The sequence below is a fragment of the Lissotriton vulgaris genome, unplaced genomic scaffold (genome assembly GCF_964263255.1).
Source record: "Lissotriton vulgaris unplaced genomic scaffold, aLisVul1.2 SCAFFOLD_1145, whole genome shotgun sequence".
Taxonomy (NCBI): domain Eukaryota; kingdom Metazoa; phylum Chordata; class Amphibia; order Caudata; family Salamandridae; genus Lissotriton; species Lissotriton vulgaris.
In genome coordinates, this window is record NW_028247382.1 from 630,139 (window position 1) to 652,017 (window position 21,879).

Consider the following 21,879-nt stretch of genomic DNA (forward strand, 5'->3'; position numbering starts at 1 on the left):
GGCACAGCTGATAGTTTAGGCCTCCATACTGTTGGGTTCCTACGTGACCTCAATACCAGGACAGATAATCATTACTTTGTACCTAGTTTCTAACTCAAATCTTCTTCATTTAAACCAACAGTGTTTGACTACAAGCGCTCCTCCCCTCCCGTGTTGATGCTCATGGGGTCCAATTAGGAAACCTATAATGTACGTTTCTCTACCCTCTTCTTTCATCAATATTGAAGACTGAAAAACCACCTTTACTGCCTTACAATTTTTAGTCCGATAGGAAGTTTTTTAAAAGGCTATGGTCTCTGCACAAATTATAAAAATGCGAGAGTGTGTGCTTGCTTAAATGTTATATGTACTGTTATGTCTTGTATGTAATTTTTTTAACAGGGGCAGCATGAATCACATGATTTACGTGATATCGTGCATGAAGTGAAAAATATATCACAAAGAAAAAATATATCACAATTTTATCCTCACACAATTAGGGTGAAGATATGTAATAATAAGATCAAAGAGCACCTAGACTAATAATTATTTTTGCCTCCATCCTTCCAGATTGTCAACAAATGTCTTGCACAGAAATATATTAAACTAAAACACCAAATCGGCTAACAGCACTAGACATAGTCAGAGTGGTAACCGGGATCATTGTATTTGGTCCTGAAGAAGCAGCTTAGGGGTAGGCTTCGAAACATGTCGACCAGCGAGGGAGCTGCTCATTAAAGCTTTTTCCCCTCCTTTCCCCCCCCGTTTTTCATCAATACCAGCTATAGGGAGCATTAAAGTTTCTTTTTTCCATAAATCAAGGTATATTTTAAACTCACTCATTCCTGACCCTTCCACTCTCACATCACTACACATAGTTTACTTCACTCCAAAGTGCTCCCACATATTAGTCGGTCGTAGCACGCCCCGTCCTGCAGCGGGCGGGAAGAACCCGATGATGAAGCATGCCACCAAGGGACCTTTCGGTGGGTGAGGGTTCTTTTAAAAAACGTTATTGCTTTCCCATGCTAGTAACCAAGTGGTTCACTAGGGTTAAGTCACTTTTTGGAAGGTTAAGCACTCTATTTTGTAAATGTTTGTGGACTCGTTTTGTTTTTTCATCTGAACAAAGCATCAAAAAGTCATCCAGGTGGAAATACTGTGTAACATACCAAATAATCTACTAAATAACATGATTATTTGTTTGATTTTACAAAGTTTTACAAAAAGCATCAGCTGAGCCCAACAGATATGGAAAGATAACCGTAAGCTCTTTTTACTCAGTTATACATTTTTGTAAGTAATGCTCTTTATTTGCATATAGATCTATTCCCCTTGTATTGTTGTATACCATATGTTGGCATCCAAACACACAATGAAAGCACAGTCAAGAGGAATGTTGCCAAGTGCCAAAAAATTTGACAAAAATAAAACAATGACGGTTTGCTGCTGAAAGCAAAGGATATAGATGTAATGCTATTGTCAACACGATGAAATCTGGTCTTATTCATGGACAAAACCTGAAATAATATTAAAGCAAATGTAATGTACACATTTTAAATGCACTGCATTGGAAAAAGAAATATACAATGCATATATTCGCAAAGAGAAAGAGTCATCCTGCACAGCAGTAAAGATAACCAACTGTTATAAAGAAAGCAATAACTCAGGATATGTGAAGACTCTTCTTTATTGGTACCTTTCACCATCACAGGTTCCAGTCAGATGTGTATAATGTTCAGACAAGCATTGTTAGGCAGGGACCAACTGGGGGAGAGGGAGAGGGATAGTGGGGCGTACCAAGTGTGGATTCTAACACATCTCCTTACATGGGGAGATGAAGGAGGAAGGAAGGGAGGAAAGGAACCAGGGAACTGAGGGCAAGACAGAATGAGGGAACATGACATTTCAGGAATTTGGCCTAGAACCAAGTGCCCGGCCATCCAACAGCATCAAACGTGGTTTCCACTTTCTGTGCAGGAATCCTGAGGAACTCTAAGGTGGAGCTGCGCTAGGCCGGCCCCTGTGGGCGTTTCTCCGAGGAGGAGCAGGGATTAACCCTTGCTGGCTTCATCTCTCCTGCCTCTGTTCTCCTTTGAAGGGAACTTTGTCCTTACCACAAGAGTTTTGTTTTTCCTTACTTATGCTTGCAATACGCTGACAAGCACAGCAGTTTCAAAAGGAGCATCTGATTGTTACTTGCCTACTTGCCTGCCTAAGCCTTCCCCTCGCTGACAGGCACAGCTTTTGCCAGTTGTCTCTGCCTACCTAGGCTTTCTACTCGCTGACAGGCACAGCATTTTTTTTAATTTTTTTGTCTTCATAACCCGGCTAGCCTCCTTGGACACTGTACTGTGCAGCCTGTTTCTTGGTCACAGACTTAAAAAGGTTAAGGTCTCATCCGTTCAAATTTGTCCCTGTTCTGAAGATTATTAACGTCAACATGGCCACTTCAAATTTGTCCCAACCACCTCCTTTCCTCAATGAGGTGGGAGAGCCTCTTCTGACGTGGAAACAATGGTTTGGACTATTGGAATCTTACTTGATCGCAATAGGAGGAGAAAAATGTTCTTCCTTGCGCAAATTGCAAACCCTACTTCATAATTTAGGTATTGAGGGGCGGAAAACCTTCGACAACATTACAGCATCAGCAGAAACAGGGAGCAATAGTGATGATGATGACAATGTGTACTTGGTTGCAGTTAACAGACTGGAAAAGCACTTTGGTAAAACTATCAACGTGGTATTGGAGAGGCATAAATTATTTTTGATAGTACAGGGCAAGAAAGAGTAGGTTAAGATGTACATAGTGGCCTTAAAGGGCCTAGCAAACACATGGGAATTTGAAACACTACAGGATTCCCTCATCAGAGACAAATTGGTGAGGTGTACAAACAAAACTAAAATACAAGAGAGGCAATTAGTTGCAAATCCAGATCTTAAACAAGCTATAGAGATAGCGGTCGGGATTGAGCACACTGCAGATTGTATGGCCGCCAAGAAAGAAGATGGGGACAAACATGCTGAAGTAAATGCTATAAGTAAACAAAAAGTTAGCAAAGAAAGTAAGAGTAAACTACCCAAAGCTCTTCCAGTGGGTACCAGGTTAAAGTGTAACCGTTGTGGCAGTCCAAGTCATTTAGCAAATTACGTAGGGTGTCATGCCAGATCAATCACATGCCACAAGTGTGGTAGAAGGGGGCATTTGGCTAGGGTTTGTCACCATCAATGTTCTAAAGCAGTAATGTCCATTGAGCAAGAGCATCCCCAGGAATCTAAATATGTATTTCAACTCAACGACCCTGATAAAAATGCTTAATTTCCATTGTGTACTGTCACCCTAGACAAGAGAGAAGTCACAGTTTTTGCAGATTCTTGTTCACATTATACCCTGGTGCAAGCTGAGGTTTTTTCAAGACTGTTCCCCTTAGGGCAACAAGACTTGCAAACACCTGACATTCATCCTAGGGGGTACAATGGTGACCCTATACCCTTGGTAGGCATGACCGCCATGAAAATTGAATTTAAAAGGAGAAGCACGGTTGGGAAGATATATATCACACAGAAAGGGTCCAACTTACTGGGATGGAGGCAACAGAGAGAGCTAGGTATTAAGTTAGACCCCACAGCCCAGACCAAGTCCTACTAGTAGATCCTTCAGTAGGGGGCACTGAAATATGTAATGATTTTCCCAAAGTCTTTACAAATAGGCTAGGGCTGCTTTAAAAACTACCTGCACTCCATTAAGCTCAAAACCAATGCCAAACCAGTGACTCATAAAGCCAGGCCCATTGGGCTGGCCTCAGCTGATGCTGCCTTCCAGAGGATCATGCAACATGTATTGAGAGATCTCTCATGCACATTATGCTTCCAGGACAATATTCTCATTTATGGAAAAGATTTGGAGGTGCACAACACCACTCTGAGACTACTATCTGAACTTGAGGCAGCAGATCTAACATTGAAGAAAGATAAATGTTGTATAGGGGTAGGGTCTGTAGAGTACTCAGGGCACACCATATCTCAAGATGGAATAAAACCCAAGGTAGACTTGGTAGAGGCTATTCAGGACACAACAGCTCCCAACTGTGTCGAAGATCTCAAATCGTTCTTGGGCTTATCTAATACCCATGCTAAATTTGTCCGTAACTATGCTAGCACAGTGGAGCCATTAAGATCTTTGTTAAAAGCAAGAACCCCTTTTGTATGGAGCGAAGAGTGTCAGGCAGCATTCATCACAGTGAAGGAGAGCATTACCACCGCCTGTCATTGGGCAGGTTTGATCCCACCCTCGCCGCCAGTGTTATAAAGAAATCAATAACTCAGGATACGTGAAGACTCTTCATTATTCGTACCTTTCACCATCACAGGTTCCAGTCAGCTGGAGCCAGCTGTGGAATGTTCAGACAAGCATTGTTAGGCAGGGACTAACTGGGGGAGAGGGAGAAGGGTAGTGGGGTGTACCAAGTGTGGATTATAACACCATCCTTTCTATTACAGGAGCTAAACCTAGTCTAAGAAAATGGTTGCACGTAAAGCACTATGCATTAAGCCATGATTCTGTATAAGACATATCAGTGCAATTCATCTTTGCAAAATTTCAAGATCCAAACGGTACAGTAATTTTATCAGTTTTTAGAGAAGACAATGGTTTTATTCATCTAGTACCTAGGCCTCTTAGGGATGACTTTCAGATGTATAATGACGAATGTGCTAACATTTCACAGCCAACGGAGTAGCAGAAAGCCAATACCTGTTAGAAGGTTTGTGCTGTGCAACATTTGATCAATAACTTTAAGAGATTGTATGTGATCTAATGTTACAGCTGACAACATTTTCCAAAATATATTATTCATTCAGTTGTAGGATCACAAATACATAGGCTAGTTGAGGGTAAATTGTAGGCTGGTTTATAGTGCAGCTTGGCGGGTAGAAAATAATCTATCCAGGGACAAGAGAATAACCTTATCCTTTCAACAAGGCAATTTTATATTTAGTACATGACAACTTTCTTTTCATAATGGTTGTTTACCTCAAAGCACAATGTGTGAGTATTATTCAAATTTACCCAGTGGCCAGGGGTAAAGAAGAACTAACTTTGTCTAAAGGGTGCCAAAACATATTGGGGTATCTGGGATGCCAGAACATCAATTTTATTCTCACTGTCAACAAACGTGAGGGCAGCACTATGGCAAATGAAGAAGGTAAAGGACGCAGCCCAATAATTTATTCAGCCGTGCCTTTCTCTCCTCCTACCCCCTCCCCCCTAAATACTGTACCACTTCTAAAAAAAACTCAGTGGAGTTTGTAAGTACCCTGGTAATTGAAAGTCTCAAGTGTGTGATTAAATGTAGGTGGTCCTCTTCGAAAACGAATCAGCAGGTTGCAAAAATTGTTTTAAAAAAAGAGAAAAAATCACTAAAAAACACAGAAGCTTAAAACATTTAACTTAAAAGCATACACTTTTCTCACAGTTAAATTCAGGATTAAACTCAGAATTCTTTCTAACTCCTCTATGACAGAGGCCAGAGCATTGTCAAATGCTGTTCTCTTACTATATAACAGATCATGAATTTTCAATCGGTCTACAAACAGTAGCAGAAGCAGTAAAAATTTGCAGTAGATCCTGCAGAGTACACAGTGGTTTTGAGAGTACCCCACAATGCCACCTTGAGAAAACAGCCAAACCGCAATGAACGAGATTTTGGTAGGTATCCAATGGCACTCCTTTCTTTACGGTCAACAGCCCTCCAACTCTGCTCCAATTATTGCCCTGATTCAAACCCAGACCTAAGAGATTCCTAACTCAGCCACAGCTCCACCAGCAAAGCAAATGTCTTCCCATACAACTTGTCTGCTCTGTATCAGTAATATAAAGGGTACCAATTTCAGTGAGATATACAGTTAAATCATCAATATGAACTCACTAACTCAGTGTGCATGCTTGTGCCACATGGCACTTTGGAAAAGCACATATGAAATGAATAAAATAAATTAGTTACTTACCTGTAATTTCAGTTCTCTAACATTGGTATATCTATACTACTATTATAAAGGAAGAACTTTGAGGCGGGTAAACTTGGGAACCACAGCGCCAATCCACACACCCGATACATCGTTGTAATCCTCAGGGTGTGCAGATGGACATAGGCTATATATTTAAAAATAAATCCGTTATTAAAAAATATAAGTTAAAAAGTAGTCCCTTCAAAGTAGCGCCAGCCGCGACGTGCGTGCTGACATCAGGAGCGGCGTACACGCGAGGAGCGGCATACAGGAGCGGCGGAGAACAGCGCGGGGAGGAGCGGCGAAGATCAGTGCGGGGAGGAGCAGTGATGAGGAGCGGCGGCGATCAGGGGAGCAGCGGACGTGACCGGCGGACAGGCGGTGAGGATCGGCGGGCAGACAGTGAGGAGAGGCGGCGCGGAGGAGCGGTCAGTGGCGGATGAGGTAGGGAGGCAAGTTACCAGTCAGCAAAGCAAACGTGAGGGAGGAGCGGCGGTGGGGAGGAGCAGTGAGAGAGCCACAGGTACTGGAGGAAAATCAAACGTGTGCAGGAAAAAGTAATGTGGGCAGGTTAACAGGAGGAAAAGAAACGTGTGTAGGGGACAAAAGCGTACAAAGTGGAGCGGGGAGCAAACGGGCCATTACAGGACGAAAAAGTAAAACGGGGCATTACAGGCAGGAATAAGTGACGTGGGCAGGTTAACAGGAGGAAAAAGAAACGTGTGCAGGTGACAAAAGCGTACAAAGTGGAGCGGGGAGCAAACGGGCCATTACAGGACAAAAAAGTGAAACGGGGCATTACAGGGAGGAAAAAGTGACGTGGGCAGGTTAACAGGAGGAAAAAGAAACGTGTGCAGGGGACAAAAGCGTACAAAGTGGAGCGGGGAGCAAACGGGCCATTACAGGATGAAAAAGTAAAACGGGGTATTACAGGGAGGAAAAAGTGATGTGGGCAGGTTAACAGGAGGAAAAAGAAACGTGTGCAGGTGACAAAAGCGTACAAAGTGGAGCGGGGAGCAAACGGGCCATTACGGGACAAAAAAATGAAACGGGGCATTACAGGGAGGAAAAAGTGACGTGGGCAGGTTAACAGGAGGAAAAAGAAACGTGTGCAGGTGACAAAAGCGTACAAAGTGGAGCGGGTAGCAAACGGGGCATTACAGGACGAAAAAGTGACGTGGCCAGTGACGTGGGCAGGTACCAAACGGGGCATTACAGCAGGAAAAAGTGACGTGAGCAGTGACGTGGGCAGGTTACACAACGTCAGGGTGGGCGGGGGCCCTGAGCCATGATTGCTCCCGGAAAACGTCGGGACGGGCTTCTAGTTTAATATATTCACATTCTTGAATCATTACCCCTTGTCAGGCAAGGCATCCCCGGTATATTAAAATAGCAGTGTACAGTGTAAAATATATATCTTACAGTATATGATGTAAAATGGCCATAGGGCTGAAACAACATAGTATGCTTATTAGCACATCCACCTCATTTGAAAGAACCCAAACTTTAGCCAATGAGATGGAAGCTTAAGCTCTCCTACTCCTCCTAGAGGCCACCATAGATCAGATATCAAAGCACAAGAGTGCAAACAAATATGTTGAGCCTCTGACTGGGGAGGAGGGAGAGTTGCATGTGAATCTATAAAAGATAGGTAAACAATGAAGAGAGAAAGGGTATTAGCCAGTACAGGCAGGATTGGGACTCCCTGTCCCCTAATATATAGATAAAACAATAAGGGAGTTGAACCTTATGAGTAAGTCCCAGCCTCAGTAGAGAGAAGGAAGGTAAGTTTGTTAACCACAAATCAAGAGGACGTCCTTTGTCCTTGAGAAGACCCCTCACTCACCAACCTAGTTGGTGACATGCTTCATCATCGGGGTCCAGACGGCATAGGCACTAACGGCGCCCGTCTCTCCCGCCACAAATCGTAGCAAGGATTTGGCCAGTCCGGGGTTGCTCAGGGAGCCGTAAATATTAGCGCTCCCAGTTTTTTTTCCAGGAATCACAGGAAGAAACCTAAGTTTTTGATTGGAGACTCATTTTGAGACTCTACATTTGTTTCCTACGAGGATAGGGTGCGCCTTAGCGTGCGCATACCGTCCCGCAGGTACACCACTTGGTCCTGACGAAAACCTGTAAATTTACACATAGGTTGAAACATGTAGACCTTTTTAACTCACTTCCCTTTAGTTTTTACACCAACAGCCCACCTAACAGGGCAACAGGTGCCTCTTATTTTAATAGTACCAGAGACACTCCAGAATAAACTCCGTGAGTGGGTAGTATTGGATACTTTTTTAATACACACTTTTTCCCTCTTTGCACATATAAAAGAATAAAACCTGCTCCACTTTAATCAGGTGTCGCAGCACACCTGGATGGCATTCGGCTATCCGGGTTGGACCCAGATGTTGAAGCATGTCACCAACTAGGTTGGTGAGTGAGGGGTCTTCTCAAGGACAAAGGACGTCCTCTTGATTTGTGGTCAACAAACTTACCTTCCTTCCCTCTACTGAGGCTGGGACTTACTCATAAGGTTCTACTCCCTTATTGTTATACATCTATACAAGATACCAATGTAGGGGAACTAGAGTCGCAGGTAAGTAACTGACTATTTCTCCACCATTGGGTATTTTATTTGTTTGCATGCATGAATCAGAATAGCAAGCAGTATACATTATAGCATACAATAAAGCGGGAAGCAGGCTCACCTTCAAAGAGACAGGTTTCTCAGGACTGCCTGTCCCACTGGTGCCTCAGCTTCTATATCCCTGTCTCGTCAGTTATGCTTTGTAAAAGTATGCCTCCTCCTCCAGGTGGATACACGGCAGATGTCTTTCAAGGGCATCCCAACATGGAGTGATGCAGTTGGAGCCAGCACCTTGAGACCCTCACATGTGAGTAGTGCGCTCTACAAATCCCAGATTGAAGCCATACCTCAGTGGAATGCGCCCTCGCTCTTCCTTTTAAAGGACACTTAGCTTTGGCATGACAGAAAGCAATACAGGCTGGGAGCCAATGAGCCATACCTCCCCTGTTTGGACAGTGCCTGAACTTTTTGTGGTTGACCAAATGATAGAAATAGCTGGTCTGATGTGCGTATGTCGTTTGTTTTGTCTACACAGAATGTGAGACATCTACGCTTATCTAAAGAATGTAATGATCTTTCTGCTGTTGAAGATGGATTGGGTAAGAAAGTACTAGGAATCACAGGCTCATTTACATGGAAGTCAGTGGGCACCTTAGGAATGAATTTGGAATCGGTTACAAGTATCACTTTGTGAATCGGAGAAAAGGTTCTCGGATGGTAAATTCCTGATACTCTCCCACTCTCCTAGAGTTTGTCAGAACCAGCAGTTGTGCTGTCCTCTTTGAAACATATTTTAAGTCTGCTCTATGTACATGTTTAAAAGGAGGTAACATCAGCTGGCCGAGGACTGTATTAGGCTCCCATGGAACCAGAGGATGTGGAAGAGGTGGAGATGCTCTGAAGAGTCCTTTCATAAACTGTTTATTGACCCTTTTAGAAAACAGGAAAGACGTCAATGAGTCAGTTCTTCCAAATCTCGAAATTGCAGCCAGAAGGACCCTGACAGAAGAATACTTGAGACCACTATTAGCCAAATTTAACAAATATGGAAGGAGCTGAGAAGGCTTCATTTGAAGTGGATGATGACCATTATTCCTGCACCAGACATGAAAATGCTTCCATTTTGCACTGTAAGTCTGATTGGTAGCTGGAGCTCCATCTTGCACCATAATCTGTTTACACTCTTGCAATATATCCAAATGCCTAAATTCTAGGTGCTCAGGTATCATTCTGCCAAGTTCAGTGACATGGGATGGTTGTTAAGAATATCTCCTTGATATATGGACAATAACCTGGGATGCACCTTCAAAGTAATGGCTGGATGTGCTGCCAAATGCAGCAGCTCACTGTACCAGGACTGGGGAGGCCACATCGGAGTAATTGGGATCAGAGTGCAGTGGTCTATTTTTGCTTACTTCAACACCCTGGGGATCAGGAAAAAAAGAAGGAAAGGCACAGGCAAATATCTTGAACCAATTGATCGAAAAAGAATTGCCCATTGTTTCTGGATTCCAAAACCTGCTAGTAATGCACTGGCATTCCCCGTTGTTAGGAGTGGCAAATAAATCTATTATGAGGTGACCCCACTGACTGAAAATGTAATCCACTTGTTTCTGTTTTAGTCCCCACTCGTGACAATCCGACATTTACCGGCTGAGTGCATCTGCCAGATCGTTCACGCAGCCTGGCAGATATTCCATAGAAAAGTCTATCCTGTGATAAACTGCCCAGTTCCACAGCAGATGAACTTCTTCTGAAAGGATTTTGGACTGGGTTTTTCCTTGCTTGGCTAAGTAGAACATATATGTTGCGTTGTCTGTTCTGACTAGGACCAGGTGACCTACCAATCTAGAGAGGAACGCTTGTAAACCTAGTCTTATGGCGCAGAGTTCCAACACATTGATGTGGAGCCTCTTTTCTGCTTGTGACCAGTGGCTTCTGGTTGAAAGCTCTTGCAGGTGGGCTCACTATTCATCCATGGACACATCTGTGGTGAGTAATAACCTCTTTGTTATCTGCAGAAAAGAAAAGACCTGCAGTTAGATTTGCTGGACCACTGCTGTTGACAGGGACCATATCTTCCCATAAGCCTTCTACCAGTTTCCATTACAAATCAAGCTCTTGTCAAACAGGTCTCATATAAGACCTGCAGAATGGAAAGAGGCCTATATAGGATGCAATCATACCCATCAGAGATTTGTACTCCTCAACTTTGATTGATTGCTTTTCAGCAATAGTCTTTGCCATTCTCTGTAACTTTCTCACTCTTTCTGCCGAGGGAACGGCTTTCCTCTACTGAGTGTCAAGTACTGCTCTCAGAATTGGATCTTTGTTAAGGGTTCCAATGATGATTCTTCCCTGCTCAAAGTGAGGCCTAATCTTCTAATCTGCAAAAGAGATCAATGCAAGCCTTTGTGGAAGCTTTTGCTCTTTCCCTGGATGGAGCTTACTTACCTGTAGTCCAAGTTAGGGAACACCTGTTGACCTTCTCTCCTGATAAAAGCAGCAACTGGAGCGAGACCTTTGATGAATATTCTCAGCACTGACTTGAGTTCAAAAGGGAGCGCCTTGAACTGGTAGTGCTGACCTACTACTGAAAATCAAAGGTACTTTCCGTGTTTTCGATGAATGTGTATGTGGAAGTATGCATCCCAAAGTTCCAGAGAGGTCAAAAATTCCCCTTCCTGCAGGACGTCTTGCAAAGTAAACATCTAAAACTACTGTTTCTTTAGAAACCTGTTCAGCTATCTCAGATCCAGTAATGATCTCCGCTGACCTGTCTTTTTTCATTAGGAAGAACCTAGAATACGAGAAGAGGATGTGGTTTGACGGCTAGATTGCCGACTTTGGTGCTGGAAACCAAGGTTCGAGCCTCAGGTCGCGTCCACATCCTGTTATTCTGGGCAAATCACTTAATCTTTCCATGCCTGAATGAGTCCTTGTGTAACGTAACTGGTGCTCATGTAAAGCGCTTCAATACCTTCGGGTCGAGTTTGCTCTATATAAATCTGCATTAAAAAAGAAAAAATTATTTAAAAATAAAAGCTTTAATTTTTTGCGATTTGGGGACGACCGGCATGGCTCCTATGAAGAGATGCATGCATATTTTCATTTGTTGTTCCTTCAATGAAGATGATACTCCTTTCTTGGTGGACACACTGGGGGCCTCTGAATGAACTCCAACATATGGCCTGATTGGACAATATGTATCACCCATTTGTTTGAGATTATGTTTTTCCATGCAGGAGTGAAAAGTGAAATTCTTTCCCCCACCAGATGGGAAAGGGGGCACAAGCTAGAAGTCAAGGTCTTTTCCGGTTATCATTGGTTTCATGCTCGTGAGGAGCTCTCCTGAAGTCTTTCTCACAAGTCTGCCTCTGATTTCGACTGAAGGAATATCCTTGAATGTGTCTGACTGTCTTTGAGGATAATAAGGTCATCCCTGACATCCATACTGCTTGAATCGTGCTCTGAAATTTTGCGATCTTCAGGGGCCACGAAAAGTAGACGTCTCAAATCTGCGATACTGCAACAGTCCTAAAACCTTTTCTGTATCAGTGTCAGTTTCAAGCCCTAGCAAAGCTTCATAACAAGCGTACCAAAATGTTTGCTAATCAAAAGGCATGCCTAAGACTTTATATTGGACATCAGTAGGGGAGGCTGTAGATTTTAACCAGCCTTGTCTCCTTAGTACAGTACCTCCTGCCAACTGGCAAAAACCTATATTTCATACATCCATCACTGCATTGCAGTTTCCCTCTTATCCTCAGGGATAAGCTACAGAAATGAAGCAATGCCATGCCACATTTGGCGATCAAAACAACATGGAATGGTCAGGGCATTGGCTGTCTTAATTAAGACTGCTGCCATTGTGGAAATTCTTAGGTCCAGATTGTCAGTACGTTTGCTATCCTTGTCTAACGGAATAGGTGATGGTGTTTTCGGGGTTTCAATTCTTCTCCGAGCTGCTGAAGCAATTACTGGATCCTGTCTAATATGACCAGTGAGGAAGGCTAGAGATGAATCTTGGTCCTTGTATTTCTTCTCCAGACAAGGTATCACAGCTGGAACAGTTTTGGACGTCTTCATTAATTTTAGACCTCGTGACCAGACACAATCAAGAATGGATATGGACTTAACGTATTACAAAGGTTGATCTTTAAAACCATAACAAAAGCATAGTTGATCTACAGAGGACACTGGTAGGTTGAATTTCTTGAATGAAATGTAGAGATACCATCTGTAGAATCCTTTGGAATTGGTGCATCATTTCCACTTGGGGCAATGAATTCTCGCTCATTAAATCTTCCATCACCATTTGGTGGTAGCTCTTCTTCCTCTCCCTCTATATCAGAATATGTAGAACCATTAGAGTAAACATCCTCCATAACTTCTCGATGGACAGATCCCCTTGGCGTTGGAGGAGGAGGTAGCAGCTGTGGCTGCCTAAGAGGTGAAACTGGTAAAGACGAGATGGGAGGATGGGTGAAGCAGGTTAACCCATGATACGATTATTAGTTGGTTCCTGTGGTAATAACATTTTAGAAGTATTCATTATGTGTTGCAACATTGATAATATTGGCGCCTGGACTACATCTGGTTCTCTATCAAATTTAGGTGGTTTCTACCTTAAATTAATTTGAGTACTCCCAGGCTTGTATTCCTACTGACACTCATATTCACGTACGGACTCCTCATCGTCCATTGCTTCCTCTCCAAAATCTGGGCTATATCTCAGATCCAATTGAGTTGGGCTACAAACAGTCAGTGAGATATTATCACTCACCTCTTCTTCTTGATCTGATGGCAATAACTGCTCTGGAGGTAAATCCGTCAACTTTAAAGGTGAAAAAATATGTCCTCCCATATCCTTTGTTGGTTGCATGGTTCTCAACGGTGATGCAGTCAATGATGACTTAATCGTTGACAGTATGGTTGCCATCGGCAATGGTATGATTGTTGTCGTCGTCGCCATCGACGGAAAGCTCAACGGTGTTGTCATCAACAGAATGCTCAACAGTGTTGTCATCGACAGAAGGCTCAACAGTGTTGTCATCGACAGAATGCTCATCAGTGTTGTCATCGGCAGAATGCTCAACAGTGTTTTCATCAATGGAATACCCGACATCGACAGCGTCATTGAATGTCATCGTCGATGGAATGCTGGTCATAGACAGTGTCATCGTCTACGATGGAGTTGAAGACGACGATTTCGTCGACTAGGTTTACTTTGAAGACTTCTTTTTTATTACAAGTGAATCTCTATAGCGGTTAGACACTGGTTTGTCAGCAGAGGAGGTGGCTGCAAGCGCTGTAACAAATAAATCATGCTCAGGAAACAACAAATCTTGTGCGGTGCGCTGCCTTCATGGAAGTGCTTGAAGGGGCACTTCTCACAGAATCTTCCCCTGAAGAGTGGGCATTGCCATTAGATGGAGTAACATTCTTTTCACTCATATGAAATAAAGCCAGCCTCTTTTCTCGGTCCTTAAGAGTCCTATTTTGAGAAAGACCTACAAATGTTACTTTCTGCTGATTTATGATTAAGATAAAGACAATAAATACACAGTGTGGGTCATCAGTGTAAATCGAATTGCTGCCACAAGATAAACAGGTTTTAAAAGAAATCTCTTCTCTTTGTCAGCCACGGTGAGAGCTTGTGACAGTTGATTGTGTCAAACTGAAAGATATCCCTGGTTCAGAAATTGTAACAATCTTCCCTGAAAGCAACTTTCAGTACAGTAGTGCTAAAGATATGGCTGGTTCCCTACCAGGGCAGACCAAAATGGAAACAACTTAAGGATCACTGAAAGGTTAGAGCAGAGCTCTGACAGCAGACTCCCTTGTACATGACGTGTGGGAGAAATCTGAGCTTTGGTGCCTCTCGGTGGAGTAGGAGACCGTAAGCTTCCGCCTCATTGGCTGAAGTTTGGGTTCTTTCAAATGAGGTGGATGTGCTACTAAATATAACAGAACAAATATGTCTGAACAACCAAGTTTTTCATTTTTTTCTAAAATGGTGCTCCGAAGAGGAGTGTCAAATAGGGAGCGAATTCCCCAATTTCAACATCAGAAAGCTTAAAGAGTTGCCACCAAGGTGCACTCTTCCCACTTTTGGGAAACTAGCCCTCAAGGACCAGAGATTCCTCACAGGAGTAAAGGGTTGAATGAAGGGCTGTATGTACCGATGACCACTATTTGTCAAGGCTGCAGCACAATGCCTTAAGCGAGATCCTCTGCTTCACAGGAAGCCAGTGTAACTTTTAAGTGAAGATCCCATGGAGATGCGTTTCAGGAGATTGAGTAACAGAAGAGCACGTTCTGCACTTGGAGTCACATCATGCGAGCCAGGGACACCACCAGGTGCAACACATTATAGTAGTCCAGCCTTGAGATAATTAAAGCCTGGGCCACAGCTTTCCTTGAGGTTTCTGGGAGCAAATCCAGGATCTTTTTCAGGGTCTTTAGGATTCCGAAGCATTTCCTAGCCAATGCTGTAATTTGGCTGTCAAAGGACACCTTCTGGTCAAACCAAATGCACAGGTTTTTACCCTTGGGCTTGGGGCTGGGAAAAAGGGCCAAGGGTTTCAGGCCACCAAGAGGTCGACCAGATATTGGGTTGCTTGCTCAGTCTTTCCTGCATTCAACTTAAAACAATTTTGTCCCATCCATCCAGCAAACTCCTCCAGAAACAACCTTAGTGAAGTAGCCATGGTTGCAGCGTCCTGGGAGAGGGTAATGATCAACTGAGTATCAACAGCATAGGCGATTACTGTGAACCCATTATGTTCAATGATCTTAATCAGGGGGAGCATGTATATATTGAATAAGGTTGGACTCAGGGAATTGCCCTGAGGTGCTTCCTGCTGCAGATTAATCATTTTAAAGTGGAATCATTTTTTGACACATCTGGAAGGTGTGTCCCTGTAGAAAGAAGGCAACACACCATAAGGCCATATGGTCGACCCCGCATCTCCTGAGGTACTAAATGAGCAGATTGGGTGTTTTGGTGCTGAACGCCACACTGAGATCTAGCATCAAGAGAGCGGCAGTGTCTCCTGCATCCAAGATTTGGTAAATGGATTCAGAGGCCAACAGCAGGGTCGACTCTGTCTATAGGGGTCAACAGCAGGGTCGACTCTGTACTAAAGGATGGGTGAAACCCCGACTGTGTTTTATGAAGAAGACCGTTAGTCTTGATAAACTGAGAAAGCTGTTGGTTTAAATGCTTCTCAGTGACTTTAGCCAACAGTGGCAAAGATGATACAGGTTGGTAGTTTTCCTGATTAGTAGGGTCAAACAATGACACGGCCAGATGCTTACAGGGTAAGTAACATTTTCTGTTCAAGGCATATGTGGCTGTAGACCCACATGCTGTGCATAGACTGTAAAACATGCCTCCCCTAAGTGGTGGCTAGCCTGTGGATGTTGCAGAAGACAGAAAGAGGGTATGTGATACAGCCTGGCCAACACTGGCTTGTTGGCAGGATAGCACATCTACACAGTTGTGTTTAATGAAATTATGTTGTGTAGACCAAGTAGCTCCTTTATAAATGTCTGCTATGGGGATGTTCTAAAGGAAAACCAGAGAGGCCCCTTTCTTCCAGGTAGAGAAGTTACTCGGATGAGCAGACAAAATCTTTTTAGCCTTTGCGCAACAAGCCTGGATGCATTTAACTATTCATCTGGCTATGCCCGATTTTGATAAGCCCTTCCCATTATGCGGTTCAGAAAAAGCAACAACAATTGTTGAGTTTTCCGAAACCCGTTTGTCCTACCCACATAGTACCTTAAGGCTCGTTTGATGTCTAACGTACAAAGGTCGCTATCTACAATTGAGTCAGGTTGAGGAAAGAAGACTGGAAGCTCTATAAACTGGTTAAGGTGGAAAGGAGAGACCACTTTAAGAAGGAGTTTAGGGTTGGTGCGAAGGAAAACCCTATCTCTATGAACCTAAAAGAAAGGTTCTTGTAGGGTTTAGGCTTGGAGCTCACCGACATGTCTCAACAATGGATAGCCACTAGGATAGCTACTATACAGGAGATAAATTGTAATGAACATGACTGAAGAGGTTCAAATGGGGGGGGGGGCATACGTCTTGTGAGGACAATATAAAGATTCCACGCCGCAGCCAGAGGCACCCGTGAAGGAATGACTCTTTAGAGTCCTTCCACAAAAGCCGTAATGACTGGAATCCTGAATGGAGAGACATTTTACCTATTTTGGAGATAAGCAGGCATGGTGGCCAAGTATAGCTGAATGGAGGTGAAGGCTAGTCCACATGTTTGAAGGTGTAGTATATAAGAAACAATGTTCTGAATGATGGCTGCTAAGGGGGTCAATCTGGTTTTAAAGGTAGGTAAATATCCCTGACTAGTTCATACATAGTGCATTGTCCACAGGCAATCACCATTGCTGCCTCAATTCAGGAAGGACCTCAAGACCTGGCTCTTCGACTGAACCGCAGATTCCCCCCTCACACTCAGCGCCTTAAGGCCCTAATGGGTGAGTTGTCGCACTTTATAAGAAACCTGATTGATTGATTGATAGTAAACCCTAGATCATGAAGCAAGTCTACAGTGGCTTGAATGTGCGCACGGGCACTGATGTTGTGTGGCATTCTTTATCAGCCAATCGTACAGGCATGGGAATACATGGATGTCATGTCTTCGCCTTTCCATGGTTACCACTTTGAGGCATTTTGCCAAACCGTGAGGTGTGGTGGTGACCCAGAAGTATAACACTTTGAATTGGTAGTGTTGACAGCTTACCACAAACAGGAGAAAGCGCCAATGTGCAGGATGGATCGAGATGTGGAACTAGGCGTCTTTGAGGTGGAGTGTAGCCATGACGTCACCTTGCTTTAGTAGTGCAATGACATCCTGAAGAGTGACCATGTGGAAGAGCTCTGCTAGTATGTACTCGTTCATGGGCCTGAGTGACTGGTGCTACTTGGGAATCAGGAATCAGAAAGTAGTGGGAATACACCAACCGAGCACTATAAGTTGTTGTGTCACAGGCTCTATATAGCCTTTGATAAGGAGGACCTCTTCTCCTAGAAGGTGTTGATGTTCCGGGAAGTGGACATGCCTGTGGGGTGGCATGTTGGGTGGTAGCAGGCAGTAACCATGTTGAATGATGTCTACTACCCCCTGATCTGAGGTGACATGTTGCCATGCTGGAAAAACATCTGAAGTCGTCCCCTGACAGCTGTTGTGTGGTCGTGGAGGGGGAGTGGCACAAATAATTGCCTGGCTAGGGCACCTCCTTTGGGGGCTACCTTTGCCTCTACATTTCGCAAGATCAATACAGTAGGTGCCCATAAAGTAGCCTGTTGTGGAGGTCTGCTGGGCTAGCTGATGTTGGAAAGACATGAAGCGTTTGAGAGGAGGTGGTCTTGGAGCCTCCACGATAAGCTGAGCAGGGAAAGGACCCATGAGGGGTAGGCATCTGCAGGGTGCCCATGGCTTTTGCCAACTCAAAGTTATTTTTCATATTCTCCGGCATTTCATAAACCAGGGGTCCCCAAAGATGTTCCCTGTTAAAGGGCTGGAGAGGATATGCTGTTGGACATCCGGTTTGAAGCCGGAGACACAGAGCCAAGCTTGTCTGTGAAAAAGTATGCTGGAGTTGATGCCCTGAGCAGCTGTGTAAGCGGCATATAAGGCACACCTCATGGTAGTGTTGGAGATCGGCTTGTCTTCTGACACCAATTCACATCCTCTTTTACAGTGCTTCTTTGGGAGATGTTGGAGACCTGGGTGGGGTGGAGGAGAGTAATGGCGGGCCAGGGTCAGGAAGAGGACTGGTGCCTTTATCCTGCTTCTTCCACTGCTTTGGTGGTGGAGCAGGCTCCAGAGCTTCCTTAAAGCTGAGCGGTCTCTTTCGAAGGTCGAAAGCCTGGTGTCAGAGGTTGCGTGAGGATTCGGCCTGTCTCAGGGTGGATGACCATCTGCCTCGGTCAAGATTGTCCTGTAGCTTCTGGAGGACTGCTTTAACGGCAAATTTTCTGGTCAGCACCGAATGTTTCACTGCTGACTCGGATTTCAATATCAACAGCTTCGGATTGGACAACCGACTCCGCGCCTCGCCAGGAGCGGGTGGCACCAAGCAAGTCTGCTTCTAGTTTACTTTGGCGCCGAGCCAAAGCTGGGCGACCATGAACCGAAGGTGTATCCAGAGCGGATTGAATGCTCCGTGAGGGGAGGAAGCTCGGAGCAGTAACATTGGGGAGGGGAGCAGGAACTGTAATCACAACCTGTTGAGCCAGCGGGAGGTCTTTGATCTTGAGGTCGGAGCCAAAACTTCCTTCGGACAAAAATGACTCCCTGTCTGCGGTTGAAGGGCTCAGGATGATGTTCCCCCTAGAGGTCCTGCGTGACGAAGAAGTCTGAGGTATTGTCACTGCTTCTGCAAGATATTTTGAGTCGATGGGTTCGCCGGTCACGAAGAGTCTTTTTCGACCAGAAGGACCAGCACGTGTACTAAGAAGCCTGATTCTGCTCAGGTGAGTGCAAAGAGTACGGACCTGGTGAAGGTCTGCCCAAGGGTACTTAGCACAAAACCAAGGGCAATATCGAAAGGGCGTCTATTCCATCACAGGCAAGACATGGTGAGAGTGGACTGAGTTGAAGGGAGAGGACCCGAAGAGTGAGGCCCCACTGAGGGCTCAGGTCGACCAGAGATCAGCCCTGGACGAAAAAGCAGAAGTAGACCAGATATGAAAGAAGGGGAATTTGATTGAATTCAATGCAGACGGAGGGAGAGAAACCATGAAGAAAGAAAAGAACACTGCAACAGAGTTGATCCGCAGCGTGAGAGCACACTTCCGTTCCCACATGGCAGAAAGAAAACAATCTAACAAAAGAGCTGATGACCATGCGCATTACAAGCAAGAGGTGGAGCAACAGTACCTTGTGACTAGAAAATAAATCTTCAAAGAAAAGCAACTTGAGCACTTCCAAGCACAATACTAGATGACAGGAGTATCTACAGCCACACATGCCTCAAACATCTTTTTTCTAAAGTATAAGTAAAAGTTGTATGCACACCAGATGAGATAAACTGTGAAGTAAATATTTGAGACTACATTTATGCACTCTGGTGACCTATAAAAAACTCAAGCTCCAGATTACTGCATAATGAGGATCTACATAAAGCTTATCCATTGTCTCCGAGAACATGATCCAGTACTTCTTAAGGGTTGGCCGCATTTGCAACCAGGTATCCAGCAGAATGAACATTAAGGCAGTTTCTAAGATAGCTCATTGGCTTATGAATCCATTGAAGAATTCTGGGGTTGGATACTTAAAAACGCTTATGAGTACATTAAGTGTTACTACAGGAGTACTCTTTTATGTACTCTTAAATGCCTGTGTGAATCAGCCCTCAAATGTCCATATCGCTATCTCTATTAGTAAAGTGCTGAGATGGCAATGACCTTTCTATTTGTACTCAATGTATATTTTCTTATAATACCGTTTTATATGTTTTGAGGCTAATTCTCAAGGTATGTATGAGTTCCTTCAGGAGTCGTACAAAAGAACTACATTAAATACAAAATTACTACATACGTACTACTTTATGTATACCAAAATGCCTTCATAAATAGGCAACTTTGTATGCAGTTTGAAGGTCATAGGATTGAATTGCGCCAGAATACTGATCAAGCTGCTTAGCAAGTAGTGAGTTTGGTTTTATAAAACCCCCAAGAAGTTTTTTTGTTTATATGTTACATGAGAACTGCCACATTTCCCCTGAGTGTTATGTCAGTACAATATGAAACAAAAGCACAGTATTAACAATGCACAGCATTATCATAATTTCAAGGTTTAAGAGAATATAGGAAAACATCAGTGTGCATTTTTACCTTTGCTAGAGTTGAAACAGAGTGAACTTTCCTTTTGTTTTTCACTATACTTTCGACCAGATCAGCGACAGACAGACCAACAGACCAGGATCTTTGACCTTTTGACTTAAGAATTTCTGTGGCTCTGTGGATGGGGAAGAAGAGATCATCAGAGTTTTAGCATGACATTGATTTATGTTCAATATACATTACTTTAGGCATAAACAAAATTCAAAATCCGATTTTACCAAATTATTTTTAAGCCAGCAATGCCTCATAGCAACCGTGTGCTCTCCCTTTTCCATTAACAGATCACCAAGTGCAATACCTTACATCACTATTAAGTCCTTATGATTATAGATAAAAAATATACACGTGCCAAGACACCATATTTTTTTTACTTCTTTTAGATTATTACACAGCGAGAGGATGTCTTGATCTCAGTGATAGACCTGCGCTTAAATGTGGATTAAAGAAATGCAGCAACCTTCCGGTACATGGCTACATTGATAAGGGATTTCACCTGGAGGATCACCGCCTGATTCTTAGGGACTGGACCAATGTATCTGTCAGATATGTCATCTCAGTCACTCTGCTTCAGCAAGGTCTCAGCATGCTCTTACTCTGAAACAGATCAATATTCAGAACTTGAAATTGGTGGTTTTAGATCGAGGGCCTTCCTGCTATTCTTTAGGCATAGGAGACTGATGTTCTGCAATGACAACAGAAGAGCAGTGCTTACTTTGTAAAAGAAAAGAGCTTTCTCAGATGCCCGCAAACTGCGCTATCGAAGGTTGGGATGCCAGATACGAAGTCTGCATTGTCTTGATTTCACCTCATGCCTCTTAAATCCACTAACAGACATTTCCTGTCTTCATCAGTTTTCTCTTGCTCTAGACAAAAGTCTGATGATAAAAAATAAGCGCCAGTCCTAAAGAATGAGTACCGGTGGCCCCACCTCCAACCAAGGGCTGAAACTAAGCACTGCACAAGAGCTATGTTACTTGCACCAATTCTTTATTTCAATTACAAGTGAAAAACAGAGTACATCTCTACAGTGTAATCAGACTTTATCTGAGGATTTGTGGAACAGAAACCTATCTTGTGACAGGGAACATGGAGTATTATAATATCACAACCCACTATGCGACCTACTTGTGCCTGAAGTATGTCCAGTAGAATCCACCTGCCCGGCTAAGAAGAGCAATGTTTTAACAAATCTGTCTCATTATGTAAGCCTTCTGGCCATTGAATGAAAGAGGCTGGGCTTCTGCCCTATGGATGTTTTTGGTGCTACAGTGTATTTCTGTAATCTGCTCACTGATGCCTCTCCATTCATGAGGTAATTAATTGTGTTGTACCTCTTCTATTCGATCACTGGAGTCTACTCAGCATGTGACCCCCTACCCCCACAGGAATTTAAGTTTGTTCTTTTTACTTTTTAATTCAGCAGGGA

The 21,879-nt window shown here is 43.7% G+C and overlaps 1 protein-coding gene across 1 annotated transcript in view; it reads right to left on the minus strand.

Moving 5' to 3' along the window:
- The window catches only part of LOC147665182 (ubiquitin-conjugating enzyme E2 variant 3-like), a gene marked incomplete at its 5' end in the record, with an annotated part of 153,176 nt that overhangs the window by 54,659 nt on the left and 76,638 nt on the right, over positions 1-21,879 (minus strand). The window contains one exon of the mRNA XM_086949695.1: positions 20,445-20,568. Coding sequence (XP_086805821.1) covers positions 20,445-20,568 — 124 coding nt within the window. The remainder of the gene's footprint in view (positions 1-20,444; positions 20,569-21,879) is intronic.